Raw genomic sequence first — 17,763 nt, 5'->3', positions numbered from 1 at the left:
GGGGGGGTGGTGATGTGCATTATAGGCAACGTTTTATATTCTAATGCATCATGGTTGGTTGAGTAGTTTTTTTGTTTTTTTTTCCATAATTCAGTTTCGCCGCACATGTTGTCCATTATGTGACATGCAGGCCAAGTCAAAGCCTGATCAATATGTGATCTGCCAGAGAGCTCTCAGGGCGGACTTTACTGCAAGTCTGCAACGAACTTAATGATGGCACAACTCCAACAAGTTGTGATTCTCAGAAATCACATTTTCGATTGTAACTGAAGCTGCCGGATGTGTATTCTGAATTGGGCATCATTAGAGGGATATTTAAGGGATTTGATCCTGCTGTGTATCGCAGGCATCATTAAATATGCAGTGCTGTCCCTAAGAGCAGTGTGCCAAACTGTAAGCCAGCGCAGCAGAAATATGAGCGGAGAGAGACACAGAGAAAGACACAGATTTGGCCTGGCAGAGAAGACGCGCAGAGTAGAAAAATAAACGCACAAGGGAAATGACAAAATAACTAGATCCCACAAAAAAACTGAAAACACAAAAGGGTCATGTTGCACAATTGTCAAAACAGAAAACATGAAAAAAAAAGTGTTTTTTTGTTTGGTGGTTACATTAATAAAGAACTGTTTGTGTCTAAGATACTTGATGTCGCAGTGTGTCTCACAAGACTAAATGCTTTTCTCTGGGTAAACTAGATCAGATATTTCCGCAGGACTGAGGCATGATTAATTCTTTACATTCCTTGGTTTATGAGGACAGGAGTCGAGTTCAGAGTTATATCTTGGATTCACAATTGTATTCTTTCTTTTCATTTATAAGCGGGTAGAGAGACGTCAGCAGAGCGGTTACTCTGCTCATGCCCCTTCCTTCTGTTTCCAGCGTGTCTTTTGAATCTCCCTTATTTCTCATTTTGCCTCCCCCTTTCATTAGAAGAGTGGGTCACATTAGAGGAGTGATGGATGGGCTGTTCCTCCTTCTCGATGCTTGTTTCCTTCATTCGTGCGCACGGGTACAGACACACGTATAGACGACAGATGCCCCTCCAGTGTCGCCTCGTGTGTGCTCTCACAGGGGGATTGAAATCAAGGAGAAGAATTTATGCGATTCACCGGTTTCCTCAGCTCGAGCAACATTTTATCAATTCCAATTTTGTGAATTGGACTCATTTTGATTGATATCAATTTGATTTAACAGGATAACATTGAATTTAATTAATGATATATAAAGTGATATATGAATAAATCTGAATTTAATTTAATGCCAGTGTGTGATGATAAGCGTGTGTGTGTGTGTGCACTTGGAATAAGCAGATGTAACATGAGCAGAATGAGGGGTTTTTGGGGGTCTATTTCCATCCTGCTTTTCCTGCCCACCAATTAGATCTTGAAAGCCAGATGATGGGTTCAGGCTTTTTCACATTTACAGCTACAACCGTTTTAATTACCATGTGCTACTCACACTACTGAGGTAGCCAAGGCTGCACACTCACAGACACACAGACCACACTCATCCGGCTAATGGACCAGCCTGTCTTTGCTAGCTGGGCTTATATTTCACCAGAGAGTGGGAGGGAGCCCAGCCAACAGGTCCATTACTCAGAGATAGAGATTGTGATGAGGGGAGGAAAAAAAGGAAGAGAGAGGCGGGGATATGGCTGCAGGCGTACTGCGGCAGCAGCAGAGCGGCATGACGTGATAGAGGGGCGAGATGACGGACATACATATACACATGTAGGCAGGCCAGTCCTGAAAAGTCGACAGAGGGGAAGGCAGGGATTGAGGCATGCACTCGGCAGCATACAAATTGGAGGCAAACTCACTTGCTGCTTTCTGCACATCTGCTTGGAGAGGGTAAGTGAAGCCTTGTGTTCACCAAACGAGTTAATTTTTCACATTTCTGATCTTTTTTTATTGTTTATTTCAGTCTTGTGTAGGTTTCCTTGTTTTCACTCATAATTAAAAGCTGTCTCAAAGGAGTGTACCAGAGGGATGGTTGCAGTAAGAAAAGGCGTTAACAGAAGGAAAGACGGATCTTAACTGGAATGAAAACAGGGGGCTTGTGGTATTTTATAACCAGGGGTGACATGATCCATCTGAGTCAGCGTTATAGGGGTTATGTGACTCAGTTCAGCATGCATAGTAGGTTTTCTGTGGCATAAGTTAAACCAGTTGAAAGTGTCGGATGATGCGGAAAAGAATAGAGGTGAATTTGTTTGTTTACAGATGGGGATATTTATATTGTTGGCAGTCTGGTTGTACTCTGTCTTGTTTAGTTTGTGGTGTGTGTGTGTGTGTGTTTGTACCACAATCCTAGCTTCTATAATAAGTTCATGTGGAGCCAACGTGCGCATCAAACATACAACGTCTTCCTACAATAGGTAGTGATGATTCACACTCATGAAAGACTCAAGCCTCGGCGGGTGACCTCTTCATCTGGTTGTACTACTCTAAATAGTAAACCTTTTAACACCAGTCTTTTGTTATGTTTATAAATTCGGTCGAGTTCAGTGGTTAAACTCTGTAACTGAAATGCTTTTAAAACTCATTGCAGGACATTGAAACCACACTGTGCCGAAATCCAGTGCATTTTACTCTGGAAATACAAGGCTTTAGATGACTTATATGTCATGTTGTCTCATGTTTTTTTTGAAGATGACAGAATATGTGTCATTTGTGGGGCATTTTATACCAAATAAATTTCCATTTGGGTCACTGACTCATAATAACATGAACAGACCATGGCTCATTGTTCCAAAAGACATTTACATGTGTGTGAAATGACGTTTTTCTGCCAGAAGATGAGAACACCGATTTCACCAACAGAAGCGACTTTGAAAATGAGTCACCTCCATATGGGGGCATCTGATTGGCTGAATTTGTCATTCCTGTTTGTCCCAGCTTCCTGTCTCGGGGAATGGTGAGGAGTTGTGAACCAATGGGAGAACGGCGGTGAGGATGCAACTGTGATCCAGGAAAAAACAGCCCATTGTTTCTGGGACGTCGCAGAAGTGTGACCTCGCTCCTGCCGGCTCTGCCTGATCGGCCTCTACGGCACACTGAAGAACCGGTCTCCCCATTGACAAGTAAGATTCTCACATGTGAGACTGCAGAGCTCGCTCATTTCATCATATATGGTTTATAAACTCCAGATATTGTTATTTTTAGAGTGTGAGGACTTTATTCTTTGAAAACTTTCTATTCAGGAACCCTTTAGGTACAGTTCAATACTTTGGCACCAGTGGGTGTCACCACTGGATTTTACTATGATTGATTACAGCACATTAGTGCTATTGTCTCAGTTGCTGTTATGTGGAGGTAATTACATTCTTTAATTGTAGAGTGTTCAGACTGAGAAATACACAGGCAAACATCCCTCAGTTCACAGACATAGAGGCCTGTGTTACCACCTCATGTATTGATTTTGTGATGACTCAGAGGGTGTTCATCACAAGGGTGAGCATGTGTGTTTTTGGTAGAGGGTATACATGTCTCTTTGATCAGACGTACAATAACTCAGTTCAGCCGGAGCCTGTCATGGGACAGAGGAGCTAAAACAGTGTAATGTTATTATCAAGTTAAAAGCCAACGTTCAGTGCTGGCTGTCATGCTGTCCTTGTCTTTCTCTCCTTAAGTACACACCCGATACTGCCGTGTTTCACGGCGAAGGTGAAATATGCTTTTATCAGCTCAGGGCATTTACCTTATGGTTATTTTAGTTCAAACTTAATTTTAAAAGAACAGAAGTGGGGTGAAATAAGAAGCATGATGGTGCAGTGACACTTTATATCCAGCAGATGTCAGCACCATCTTGGCAGAATGACTGAGGGCACTACAATGCTGCACATTATGATTGTCCCCATAATTTTTTACATCAGATTTAAACAAAAGAACATAAATATTGTTTGTATGTAAATAGGTTTTTTGTAAGCCAGCTTGTCTCATACGATCTAAAACCTAAAGCAATATAGTTAGAAATGTCTTTCAGTGTATAGATTTTAAATATGTCATCGGCCAAGAAGTTCAAAACTGTAATTTTAAACAATTTTTTGATGTGTGATGGACTGATTAATCCATTAGTCCATAATCATTGAATGAAAATGAACTGCCTCAAGTGCCGTCCTCATCTTTTTACCTGCACAAAGCACCAACCACAAAGAAAATGCTTTGAAGGACACTGAAAGTTTTTTTTTTCACAAATCTTTATTACTGCCCTTCTAAAACTTCAACTAAAAATATCTCCTTAAACATCATCAGTTTTTCAAGAAGAATTAGAACTTATTAGTCTATTTATATATTCATCCATCCATCACCAAACATGTGAGGTTAGATCTTCACACATTTGTGTGTACTTTTCTGCACAAACAAACGTGATATGTGAGAAGCTCAGAAAAGACTTGTTGATGCTCAGACTGGAAACGGTCCCAAAACCATTTACAGTGTGTATGTATGAAGAGTTTGGATGTGATCAAACCACAGTCTGGCAGATTGTGTACACATTGAGGAAATTTAAGACCATTGTTATCTTCTGCAGAAGGGATCAATCCAAAGTGATTACTCCAAGGGTGTGTATTAGTGCACGAGGTCACAAAGGAACCCAGGGTAAATTGACCTTTCTCGTTTTGTGGTAATCATTTGGGCAATGAGTTAGAAAACAATTGGTGTTAAAAAAGAGCGCTACTGCCTGACTGCAGTTTTCTAATGATCACGTGGACAGGTAGACATATGAAGACAAAATTGATTTAAATGAGAACTGTTGTGTTTACAGAAATGAGAACACTGCATTCTTGAATCAGAACTTATTCCCATCTGTGAAACACGGTAGTGGTGGTATCATTGTTTTGGCTTGTTTTCGCCATGACGGCTTGCAATCCTTAAAAGATTGATGAATTCTGAATAAAACCACCAAATTCTAAACGAGAAAAAGGTGGGTCAAACCACGTGATCTTGCAAGCTGCTCTTTCAAAGACTGGTGAATGAAAAATAATCTTAATGTTTTGGAATGGACAAAAAAGTCCTGAAGTTAATTCAATGGAAACAGCAGTTCATGTGAGGTAACCCACCAACAACTATTCTGTAGAGAAGAAAAAACTGGAATCCGTCCATGCTGGTTTACAGAACTCATACTGGAAACATTTTAGCCGTACTTCTTGCTCCACAGGAGGGTTACAACAGAAACTTTGCAACAAAGGCAGATCTGCCAAAATGTATAATTGGATAATTTTTTCTCTGTAAATAAATGTTGGGTTCTCTTTGTCTACTCTCAAGATTTGTGTGGAAATCTGGTGATGTTTAAGGTCAATTTAAGGTTCATTTCAAAAAGTTTAAAGTGCTACCGTACATTTAATCTAAATTGAGTTGCAAGACGGATCGCGCGCAATTAGACGTACAGTGAAATTGGTCAATAAGCCAACAGTTAAACTATTATAAACCTGCTTACGTAATGGGATGACACACAGTGATCTTATGGAGCCTGAAAACATTAGTAAAAATTTTCTAGCAACTGTGAAGGAATCGCAACTAAATTTGACCGTGTTTGAGTCAGCATAAATATATTTTCTTCTTCTTTTTTTCACTCTCTGATTTCTATCTCACTTAAACGCGGACATTTCCATCAGCAACTGAGCCTCTGTATGTTCTTACTTGGGCTGCTGTTGTAACAGTATGACCCGAGCCTTTCCCCAGGGACAGGCCAATTTCCATACAGATAGACACAGGGCCAGGCCGCACCTGTGCTCCTGGAAATCCTTGCAGAACTTCTATGTGACAGAGAGAAATTCTGATGCTTATGAGTGTCTGGACCTCCCTGGAGAGGGAAAGAGACAGAGAGAAACAGAGACGGGGGGTTTATTGGAATGAGGGGAAAGAAGGATGGATGATCACATCTGTCTCTGTTTACCCTCTGCTGCTTCGCTGCTGCTCTCATCAGCACCAGTCAACAATGATGGAGCACTTGTCCAAAATACCCAAATTTTCAACATGCCTGATATTACAAGTATGTGGAAAGACGTTCTCCTTACACTACAGTAAAAAACCTCTTTTAGGGTTTGGTTTGAGTTGCCGCTGGAGAAATGTGAGTTTGTGTGATCCATGTGACACTGTGCACATACCGCAATTAGATGCACAGTCAAATGAAATACATTTCACCCTTGTGACTTCATGGATTCATTTTATGTATCTCTGCACTAATAAAGACAGCTTGTCAAAGAGTCTTTTGACAGCAGATTGTCTTACATAGAAGACAGAGCAAGTGGGGTAGCATAAATAGCTTTTATTGATCAGTTAACCACATAAACAGTGCATAAACCAGATGGGTCAAATCGGTGTTTTACTGACTCAATTCTTTCTTTTTATGTGGGGCAGGACTTTGTTGGGATCATACAGTTTGTTTGGAATCATTGCCGTGCTAGATATTAAAATCTTGGACTGATTGGATGAAAAAACAAAACTCTCTTTTATCTGATTTTTAAAAAATCTACATAATCATATACTCAGTCACAATTTCTTATATAAAATGTTGATGCTTAATTGTAAATCTTTTAAATCAACTCCGATCCTAAAATGCCATGGGCATATATTGATGTAGAGCTCACATGTTGAGATTAATGAATTAGATTTCCCAGAAAACTGTCAGATGAGATTTTGTAAAGGAGGGTAAAGAAGATCAGTCTGCTTTTACCCAGATGTCATCCTTCCTGTTTCATGTGATCTTTTTTCTGCCCTTTCCCCCTCCCTGTGATGCTGCCTTTCTTCCAACACCACAACCTCCCGCCCTAATGTACGGAAGCACGAGTATTTCATTATAAAACATCAAATGTTTCACTTGATCTGGTTTTCATTGGAAGGCACTAATAATTTCAAGATAGTTGTTTGGAAGGTTTTTGTCATTCGTGGAGCTGAACAAAAACGGTCAAAGCAAATCAGGTGACAACAATCCCACCGATCCTCTGAAGCTTCAACATTTGAGAGTGCAGTGGGATGGGGGGACGTGTCGCTGTGTATTTGGTTCTATTCAATAGGTGGATGAAACTGTTTTTATTTTTAGAACATAACTGTATAAAAGCTGCTTGTATACTTTACAGTGAGCCTCTGTGTGAATTTGTTTTGGTGTTTTTGAATTTCCAGCTGTCCAATTTTGATTTCCCAGATGCCGTGTGTCTCACTCCTGTCTCACATACCTTAGCTCTGAGTCAGGGACAACGAATTCTTGTTCGTCTGATCAGATTATTCTCTAGTAGAACTTTGTGTAACATTGTGTAATTAACCTCTTAATGGATAACCAAACATTTCTGGGAGGGCTTTATGACTAATGGTCCATGCGGTAATGCTCTGGTAGAGGAGTATTTACCTCGTGTTTTTTTCTTTTTTCATGTATCTCTCCTCATATCTCTTCTTGAAGGTCAGAATGAGCGGGGGAGTCAATGTGAAGTCAGCCTCTCGTGGGACTTCCTCATCAGGAATCCCCCGAAGCCTGCCGCCCTCCTCTCCAAAGACAGACCCCCGCCGCCCGGCTAACGACCTTCGCAAGCCCTTGAGTCACACCCCTAAGCAAACACCCACACACACACCCACACACTCCCCTTTACTTTGTCCAAGAAACTCCAGCATCCCTGGGCCTTCCTCCAGGGACCACTTGAGAGACACCGGCCTGAAAGGTCATCTTTTCCAGCGGACAGGTGCTCTCCCTGTTCCTCTGGTATCACGCTCTGCCTATAGCAGCCCACTGACTGAGCGCCGAGTACCACCACCGCACTCCAAAGACACACTGGACCTGGGAAAACCAGCCCCCACTCACATCCCCTCACAGTTTCCACATGATGGCAATCGTAACAGAAACACCTTCACCAATAAAAACCAAGCCAGCAACCTGCGTCCACCTCTCCATTTCAGGCGAGGAGACAACTCCAACACTGCAGCCCAAGAAGCCAGTGATGGCATACGAGCAAGTGGGGGAGAGCCTCCAGTAAACCACCTACCTCATTCCACTATAATGAACAATGGTAACGTCGTTCAGTCAAGCTACAAGCATGCCATCAGAGGTCACAGTGACTCCACAAGCCAATCAGATGAGGAGATGGGGACTCCTGAGGACAGCAGTCCAGCCTCTTCTCCTGATCCTCTGCCCCTGCCACTTTTTACATTCTCCATGGCAGCGATGTCCACTGTGAGTCGTCAAGATCACAATGTACACAAGGAGGCTGCAGAGCCGCACATACCCAGAGTCAACATGGCTACTGTGGCTCCCTTCAGCCATAGGTAACTTCAATAACAATTTATCATCACTTTTCTCATGTGTGTGATCATTTTTTTCTCTTCACTCTTTATTTTGATTTCTTTATTCACAAATACGCACAGTAGCTCCTACCCGAGATACTTAAGACCAGCCCCAGAGGCCTGTTCAGTCTTTCAATCTAATTTGAGTCCTTTGTATCTCTCCCAGAGACGCATTTGTGTGCGGGCATAAACACACATTGGAGTTTTCTGGAGCAGAGCTGATAGTTAAAGTGCTTCCTTGACAGCCTCTGGGGTGACTCAGTATATTGTTGTTCTCTCTCAGACACAGTCTCATGATTTGGGATATAAGGAGAAAAAAAAAGGATCTATTTTTAAGTTGAGAAGTCAGTGTAACTGTATTGGTTTTTGTGCTGTTGAGTGACTATGGTGTTTAAGATACACGAATCCAATAACAGAGATTAAATAAGTCAAAACATAAAATGTAATAACTAATCCGCAATACTTACAAAGAAAGGTTCCTGGGTTTCCTTTTATAATAGTGGAATTACATATTCTCCCAGTGAGTTGCTACAATGGATTTATTTTTAGCTAGTCCCTTTTCCTCTTATATACACAGTAACTTCAACATTTGATTGTAATCAACAATACTGAAGAGACTTGCATGTGTAGTAACAGAAGTTTGGTGCTTGTGTTCATTACAGGCTGCAGATACATGAGAGTGATTTTTCAGTGGACGAACTGAGTGACTGCTCTTCTGGATCCATAGAAGTCTGCTGCGATGACCTGACACCAGGTAACATGCATCTCATCTCACTGCAGAATAAAAAAAATAATTTCACTTTTTCTCCACAATGCCTCTTCAGTTGAGCAAAACTTAATCTAGTCCCATCCACTTTAGCAGTAGCAGGGCGCCAAGAGGTCAAGAGCCCTCGTGGCAGGTACAGATGATGCCCGTTTTCTGGCAGCCAGACGTTTTTATTGCAACAGAGTCATAAATGGCGTCAGGCAGCGCATGCCAGCGGCTGACCCTTGGGTGTCGTTGTGGAACCTGAATAGACTCACTGAAGACTAGGGGACAACCATTCTTTGTCTTAATTTATGTCTGTCATGCTGCTACTCATCAGGCCTCAGGAGCCGTGTCTGAAGTTAGGTCTAATTTTTGTGTGGGTGTGTGTCTCCACCAGAGGCTTTGCTGAATATGGTGTCTCCACGATAAAGAAATGGTTAAAAAGAAAGTGGCTCGGGATGTTAAGATGAGGAAAATGGCAGTGATGATGTGGGTCAGTAATGGTTTGATGAAGTAGGCCACTTCTCAGCTAGCTGTCAGACACTGTTATGTGCACATTAGTATCAGCTTCATCCGAGAGCTGTCGAGGAGACTGAACCCTTCCTTCCTTCCCCCATGTTTTTTTCTATTAAAGGGATAGTTCGCCTCTTTTGACATGAAGCTGTATGACATCCCATATTAGCAATATCATTTATGAACATTGACATACCCCCCGCTGCGTCCTGTGAGCCGAGTTCCAGCCTCGTTTTGGCTTTGACGAAGGTAGTCCGGCTAGTTTGCTAGGGTCCCGAAAATAAAGCGTCTTGCTTCTCAAAACAATATGCGTTCAAAAGAGTAATACATTTGCAACACAAAATCCTCCCTCCAGAAAAAGTCAGACCTCACATCGCTTGGCGCTCTTTCTCTCTTCCTTCGTATCACTACGGGCTGTGTAAACTGTGCAGACCGAAGTGCAGATCGAGCAGTCCCCTGCTTCCGAGGAGCAAACACCGTAACAGGTGCAGCTATCGGCAGGTGGCTGTACGTATTGATATGAAGGGAGGCAAAAATAGCGCCAAGCTATGTGAGGTCTGACTTTTTCTAGAGGGAGGATTTTGTGTTGCAAATGTATTACTCTTTTGAACGCATATTGTTTTGAGAAGCAAGACGCTTTATTTTTGGGACCCTGGCAAACTAGCCGGACTACCTTCGTCAACGCCAAAACGAGGCCGGAACTCTGCTCACAGGACGCAGCGGGGGGTAAGTCAATGTTCATAAATGATATTGCTCATATGGGATGTCATACAGCTTCATGACAAAAGAGGCGAACTATCCCTTAAATGTCTCTCTTGCTGTTCTTCTTTGACAGAACAAGTCACGGCCCCTTGACTCGGTTGATTCATTCCAGCATTTTGGTTTAACTTGTTTTGTAGTTATTTGAAAAGTGAAAATTCAAAAGCAATAACGAACCAATCGGAGTCCTTTTCTTACTTTTAGATCTTTCTAGTTGTATAGATGCAAAAGCCGATTTAAATTAAAAACGAATCCAGAAACAAAAAAAAGAACTTCTCTTTAGTGTCCTCTCACTAAAAAAAACAGCAGCTTGTTGTTAGCACAAAAGTCAAATGATCATTTTGTCCAGTTTACTACCCTTTCATAGCCGTACTTCAGCTTAGTGTGATACATTTAGCCAAGTTAAAGACATGCTATGCAACTTTTTCATGGTCATAAAATTGCTTGGCAATCATCAGTTTGCTTGGCTGACCCGTTCCGATGAAAACGGTGACATTTCCATCTCCATCTGGTGGCCCTAGCCCGAAACAGCGCTTGCAACTTTGCCCGTGGCGCGGCGTGCTTTGTTTAGCTCTGGAAGTCTCGCGACACACGAGAGCCGAGAACTACTGCTTCACGGCAGGTCGTAAAGGGCTCATGTGCATCTGCATCGTTTCGCATACAATGATATAGTACAAGACAAACATGCACATATGGTTTACAATTCATTCTTTGCTTTTACACTGCTTTGATAATTACTTTTACTGCATACCTTTGAAGACATCGCGAACCTCCGTCGTCTTCTCCAACTCTCTGCCAGTGTCTTGAAAAATAAACCGTAAATTGCCTCTAGTGGGTTTACGACAGTCTGGCTAGACTGTCGCCTATTTCCTACGGAGCTCCCCCTACAGCTTTGGGGTGTGTATTGCATGGTAAACAAACCCCGTATTACTGAGCCCTGCTTTAAGGCTTTTATTTACTTCCATTATTGAATTTCAGCCAAATAAAGTTAATAGTTTCAGACCAGGGATGGTTTAATGATGATAATGAAAACAGAGAATCAGACAGGCCGAATGAACAGTTAAGAATAGATTAGAGCAACCCCCCTGGATGTTGAAAAATTGTAATGAGTACTTTCAAGAATGTCTATCACAACCATAGCCAGTCAAAATTTGGTCCTTACTCATAATGCTTGTAACAACTGCACATAGAAAACCTACCATATTCAGACACCTGATGTTATAACTACTGTTATTCATTTTGTTTAACATACTGAACAACTTTGCTATGATGTTAAAGTTTGATGTGCTGCTACTTCTGCCTGTCTACAACTAGACACCAGAATGGAGCTGTTGGCAATTAAGGTGCTGTTTACACATACCCGGGTATTTTGATAAACGCATATTTTCTAACCTTCGTTTGCAAAAATAACTAGGTGCACACAGCCCCGTTTTTAAAAAAAAACACGTCTACATTGCTCAGCATAAATACGCTATCAAGAGATGTTAAATTACGCCAAGCCTGACGGTGGCAGTGTTAGAACAATGAGCCCCGAGCCCTAATGCGTCTTTGTTGGTCAATACATTGTATGACTGTAATTTTCAAAATCACATTTTTTATGCCTCGTTTTCGGAGGAAAAAACTCCGTTTGTGTATAAACGAAAGGCACAAACGAAGGGAAAGGTCTTCGTTTATCAAAATACCCGGGTATGTGTAAACAGCACCTAAAACATTTTCAAAGCCATTTCCGAGGTTTTAACCAGCTGGTTGTAAAAGTGGGGGATGGGAACTGGTGGTGGACCAGCCCCAGTCTTTAAGGGACTCTAGGTGTCTTAGAGCTATCATTGTGGCCTTGTAATTGGTCCCTAGCAGGCGTTAGAATCAGAACTAAAGTGTCTTTTAGATTCCTCTGAAGCTGCATTTACATGGAGGGTGGGCTGACACTGTAATCACTGTAATTTAGGGAGCAGAGGAAGGGAGGGAAATTGGGTGGAAGGCAAAGTTTGTAGGGACGGATGAGAGAAAGGAGTTTAAGATGAAAAGAAAAGAGCAATGAGGTCAGTGAGTGGATGGATTGCATTTTTTTGCACAATTTCCCTTGCACATGTGTACTTTTAATCTGTTGGCTCCCTTTAAAGACGCACAATTTTGATGTAATTATGTTATTTTTTATTTTAATGCTTGTCCTTTTGTGACTCTTATATGAGTCATTTTCCTGAAACATGATGTTTTCCATTTTCTTGCTTTCACATATATTCAATCAGAGGTAACATAATCAGCTCTTGTGTCTTCTATCTTAGACCTTAATGAAGACCTGAACATTTAATGTGATTGTGGCACCATGTGGTCTTTCAATTAGACTCCAGACCTCCTGACCTTGCCACTCTCCAGAGAGATGTATTTGAGCATGCGTTTGTATTTGAGCGTGTGTGTGTATGTGTGCTGATGGGCACGTGTATGACAGTACACAGATGGTGTTTGAAAGATAAAAATGACGTGGACTGGGTATCATTTTTCATCTTCCAACAAGGGTATGGCCTTCAATTCCCCACAGGCACTCTCAAAGTCTCTCAGCTATCGCTCTCTCTTTCTCACACACACGCGCACACAAACACACACCCACAGACTTAGTGTAGCTCATGATTTGTTCTGAATATTCTTTCATGGATATGAAGAATGTGAAACACCACACACCTCTCCATATCCACACAAATTCAGTGACAAGTGCATGTTCCAAAACAAAAAAGGAAAAAGAGTACCCAGGTTACTCGCATTATTTTGAAATACTTGTGATCCTTTGAAACTCTCAAAGTTGTTTGGAGCAGAGTTTTCATCACATGTTTCTTTAGGCAAGCCAATCATTGAGATCAGTGAATAGTATAATGGACCCAGTATTCTTATTTTTGGGTTATATGTGTATTTCTTTATATAGAAATGATATAGACACGAAAGGTTTACTGAAGGTGCAGCGTTTGTACTTTTCTAGTCATAGAGTCTGTTCTGTTGAATAGCAGTGCAATAATCTGCTTAAATCAGTAATATCATTTGTATACAATTTTGTAATTTTGAGCCGCGTGTCATTGGACCCAGAATGAGTTTATATTTACTTCTATTTTAAACACACATTAGAGAAAGCAATATAATCAGCAATACAGTTTGATTGTTTTTCTTGCTGACCTTATGAAGGCCAATGTTGCATAAAGTCACGTTCAGACCAGGGATATTTTAGTCATGAAGGTACAAAATCAGCTTGCAGTTTATAAATGTCATGCCTGCCATCCCTTTAATGCCCCTGAACAGTCTAGTAAATAGCATTTTGATAAACCCAACTGCATCTACTCTTAGACAGTGCATAATCCTCTTTGGCCAATCTAATCAGGGGAGACATATGCTGAGCTGGCACTGGACAGTGGTGAGTGCTTTAGTAGCTTTAGGAAGATGATCATACATAGGAATGGACCAAATGATGCCCTCGCTCATCACCAGGAGTGAAGCGGTAATCACTGTTCATGGTTTAATGTCAGGCCCTACTCTGTACTTGACCCAATCACAACCTGGATTCGGATTAAGTGGCAAATTTCATAAAGATGTTACAGTAACTCTTAAGTGTGTATTTCATTGCTCGTGAGGAGAAAAGCACGAAATGCAAATACACATGAGTGAACATGCAAAAAATGAACAAGGTGAAGGTACTCGTCCTGCTATGCACTTAAACAGTTCTGCCACCTCTTCTATCTCCTCCTCTTTTTTCCATTCTTCTCCCTCAGGGACATTTCCCTTCAATATAGGACAATATACACACAGCTGCATTACAAAGTAAGTGATGAAGGAGGGAAGAATGGAGGGAGAGGGGTGAATCTAGGAATGGGTGAATGATTACATACTCAAGATCCTTCTTGACCTGTGGGTTGACTCTAAACCAAGGGAGTCCAATTAAGTCATTCATGTGTGTAACCTCTTTATTTGGGACAACACACACACCCACGCACACAGGAATGAAGTCTATCAGTCAAATTAATAACCCATGAACAAGCACACTAACATTCCAGGATATAAGCAGGCACTGTCAGTCTAAGACATATATATATAGATTTTTTTCCCCATACTGAATTTGTCTGCATTTTACTTGAACCAAATACACACTTAGAATAAACACGCTGATGATCCATTGCTGCATGCATGCACACCACTCTGTATCTAGGCAACCGTCATCTGCAGCAGAGCATTGTGGGATACTCCTGGGAAGTGTGCTGAGAATGTTAACACTAGAGGCCTCTAGCGAGGGAGCGTCTACAAATACCTCTTTAAAAAGACGCGCGGCATACAAGTTCTTTCCCTTTACGTACTTTAATGTTCTCAGAATGGCAGCTGGTGTTTCCTCTGCTCTCAGCTGCTACATGATTCATGATGAGTGTGTGACATCCGCCCCGAGAAGAATGGTGTTTTTGCCGGATTAATATCTGTTTCTCCGCAGTCAGGAGTTGGTATGACTGATGCAGGCGCACTATTGTCATCAGGAGTTGAATTGCTGAAATGCTCAAGCCAGTGAGTGATGCTGTGCATCATCAGCACTCGGTTACAACCCTACAGAGGTGTCGCTGTGGTAAAACTGAGGCTGTTATTCAGACATTCAATCTGAACTCAAAGTAGGAAACCACGTAATGTGTGGATCAATCAGTTTGCCATCTCAGTGTTTTGTGTGTAAACAGGACATTAATGACTGTGTCATTGTGTCCGTGCAAGTGTGTGTGTGTTTGTGTAGGCATTCCCTTGTGTATGCGTGTGTGTATGGTATTCTTCATTGTGTCCTGTGGACCCCATGCGTTAGCATATTAGCGGATATAAGAAAACCTAGCAGGAGCAGTGAGGCAGGATATCCCCCCTCTGTCTTACAGGCTTCCTTTGCTCCTCTGGCTTACATACTGAGATCCTTCGTCACCCGTCCTGTTTCACCTCCTCTCACTTTCCCCAACGCTTTTATTTCTGAGATATGGTTTGATGTTCTTTCAACTTTTTCTCCTCTTTCTCACCAGCTCCGTCTAGTAAGCTTGTTCCATGGTGTGGACTCTCTTCCCGTTTTTTCCTTCTCTTCTGTTCTGTCACACTCTACTTCTTTCACTTCTTCTTTTCACTTGTCCACCCCATTTACACTTGCCTCATCCCTCGATTGACTTTTCTTCAGTTCTACTAACACACAAAAAGGCAACAGGGAGTGGGTGAAAGTGAGAACACATGCCATCTGCTAAGCCCAATGGGAATCACTCTTCTCAAAGTTTAAGGCGTTGTGATGCGGTTGGTTACATCCAAATCTGATCGCTACCCTCTTCCCTCACAGTACTTTTCCTTTCAAGGCTGGAGACCTTGTATAATTTTGTAAATAGGCATATAATGAACTACACAGTGTCTCTGAGTGTGTACTACTTCACATGAGTGCTCTCTTGAAATATAGTGACGAATCTGTTCCGTACTGTTTAGAGACGCTAAGGCAAATATACTCAAGGAAAGCAGTGAGACACTCCCCAGTTTCTCCCTGTCTTGTCTGCCTCTCTCACTCCATTTCACACAGTGCTTTCAATCTGCTCATTCATTCCGACGTCTCTTTTTACCGGTTTGCCTTTACTTTGCTTAAAAGTAGCTTAATGTGTTTATGGAACTGTTTGCCTGTCATCGTAGAAAGGCTTCAGCCACTTGTGGTAGCCCACAGACACACACACACACAAACACACACACACACACACACACACACACACACACACACACACACACACACACACACACACACACACACACACACACTCCTCTGGACCATGCTAAACATATGTGGCTGCTACGTGCTGAATGTGAGGGCTAATACTGAGGACTGGCACTCATCACACCCTAAAATGGCAGCTTCTTTGATGTTAGGCCAGATTGCTCAGGTCAGTTAGAGAGCCTGCACAGACAGCAAGCTGCATGTTTGTGTATGTAAGTGTGTGTCTGTGTGTGTATGGTTAGAACTTAAATACAAAATGAGGGAGAGGATATATAGTATGTTGACATCAGCCATTTATTAAAGTGATTAGACTGTGGAGCCAGAGAGACGAGTGCAGAAACAAACAAGTCGCTGTGTGCTTGTAACACACACTTAACCTGTTAGTATGCATGCTTTCAAGAGCATTGACGCGTCTCTTTGCCCGAGTGCATCTGTGCACCACACAGACCTGCCTTGTATGTGGTCACTCACTTTCGACTAACCATAATCCCTCATCAGGGAGGTATAAGAGTTGACGTACAGCACCTATTAGCCTTAAATTACACCCCTCACCCCCCCTACTGGACTGCTATACCAGCTCCCAGTGCCCCAATAACTGTCAACACTCAGCTTGGGCTTCAGTGTGGCATAACCACCTCGACATTGGCCCTTTATTAAAGCTAGCTGCCTCTAATTAATTACCTTGGCCTTTACACAGTAAAACAGCCATGTATGCCTGCGTCTTTGTCTGTACTCGGCTCCTGTATTACAGAAATTCATTCAAGGCCAAATGGACATTCGTTAGGGGGCAAGCATGCTGTGCATGCACCTTAATGTGTTTCATAGTCATTTTTAGGTTTGGCTGGTGCCAGTTTAGGTAATTTTTAAATCACAAATTCCCTAATACTGAGGTGGAATGTGAGCGAACAGTGTATTGCTTGTTTTCACTTTGGTTTAGCATTAACCGCTTTATGCAAATCGTAACAGAAAACAGCCTGCCCGATTGAATAGTGCTCCTACCACTTGGAGACCTGATAACATCTTAGCTTGCTAAGAGAGAAAGTAAAGTACACAAATGGACAGTAAATCCACTCTGTGAACACAGGATGGAAAGAACAGGATCCATGACTACCTGAAAAATTGAGTGCAAACTATACACTGATTGTGAATGCATTATTATGGACATAAAGTACATTTTATACTTTGTCAAGTGGTTAAGCTGACACTCACAGTTCATGATCATAAACTATCTTTTTCAAATACCAGAAGTATGCCTTGATTTGTTTTATTTATTGTGGTCCTTGTTATAAGATATTTCTATGTTAATATGACGCGTGGTCCGTATAGTATTGCTTCTCCTGTTTTTTTATGTGTTTTGAGTTTTACTGGCTGGAAGACACATCAGCTCACAGAAAGACAGCAATTGATGACAATTCTTGAAATACAGAAATGATGGGGGGTTGAGGAGGCAGAGGACAACCCTGTGCGTTGTTAAACTTGGGATGTCCAGAGTGTTAAACAACGAGAGATAACCAAGTCCCTCAACTAGAGGTTTTGCTTCTCTGCGCCTGTCTCATCAATGTGACACACTCGTCGAGGAAGACCCACGCATGCACTCACACATGCAGAGGAAGATAGACAAAAAGGCAGACACTTTGATTCATTCACACACCCACATGTGCACATGTGAGCTTGTTTTACATCACTGAGGTATTGCAATTGGTGTGCTGAAGGATGTATAGAAAATGGAACGAATAAGGCTA

The 17,763-nt window shown here is 41.8% G+C and overlaps 1 protein-coding gene across 8 annotated transcripts in view; it reads left to right on the top strand.

The window, feature by feature from the left end:
- The window catches only part of nav1a (neuron navigator 1a), an 87,837-nt gene that overhangs the window by 180 nt on the left and 69,894 nt on the right, over positions 1-17,763 (top strand). For all 8 annotated transcript variants that reach the window (XM_075476817.1, XM_075476816.1, XM_075476815.1 and 5 more), the window contains exons 2-4: positions 2,898-3,082; positions 7,396-8,252; positions 8,933-9,024. In XM_075476817.1, the coding sequence (XP_075332932.1) occupies positions 7,402-8,252; positions 8,933-9,024 (943 nt within the window). In that variant the 5' untranslated portion in view covers positions 2,898-3,082; positions 7,396-7,401. The remainder of the gene's footprint in view (positions 1-2,897; positions 3,083-7,395; positions 8,253-8,932; positions 9,025-17,763) is intronic.

This window comes from Odontesthes bonariensis, chromosome 10 (assembly GCF_027942865.1).
Source record: "Odontesthes bonariensis isolate fOdoBon6 chromosome 10, fOdoBon6.hap1, whole genome shotgun sequence".
NCBI lineage: Eukaryota > Metazoa > Chordata > Actinopteri > Atheriniformes > Atherinopsidae > Odontesthes > Odontesthes bonariensis.
The sequence above is the reverse complement of the archived record's forward strand: the minus strand, read 5'-3'. Positions and strand labels throughout refer to the sequence as shown.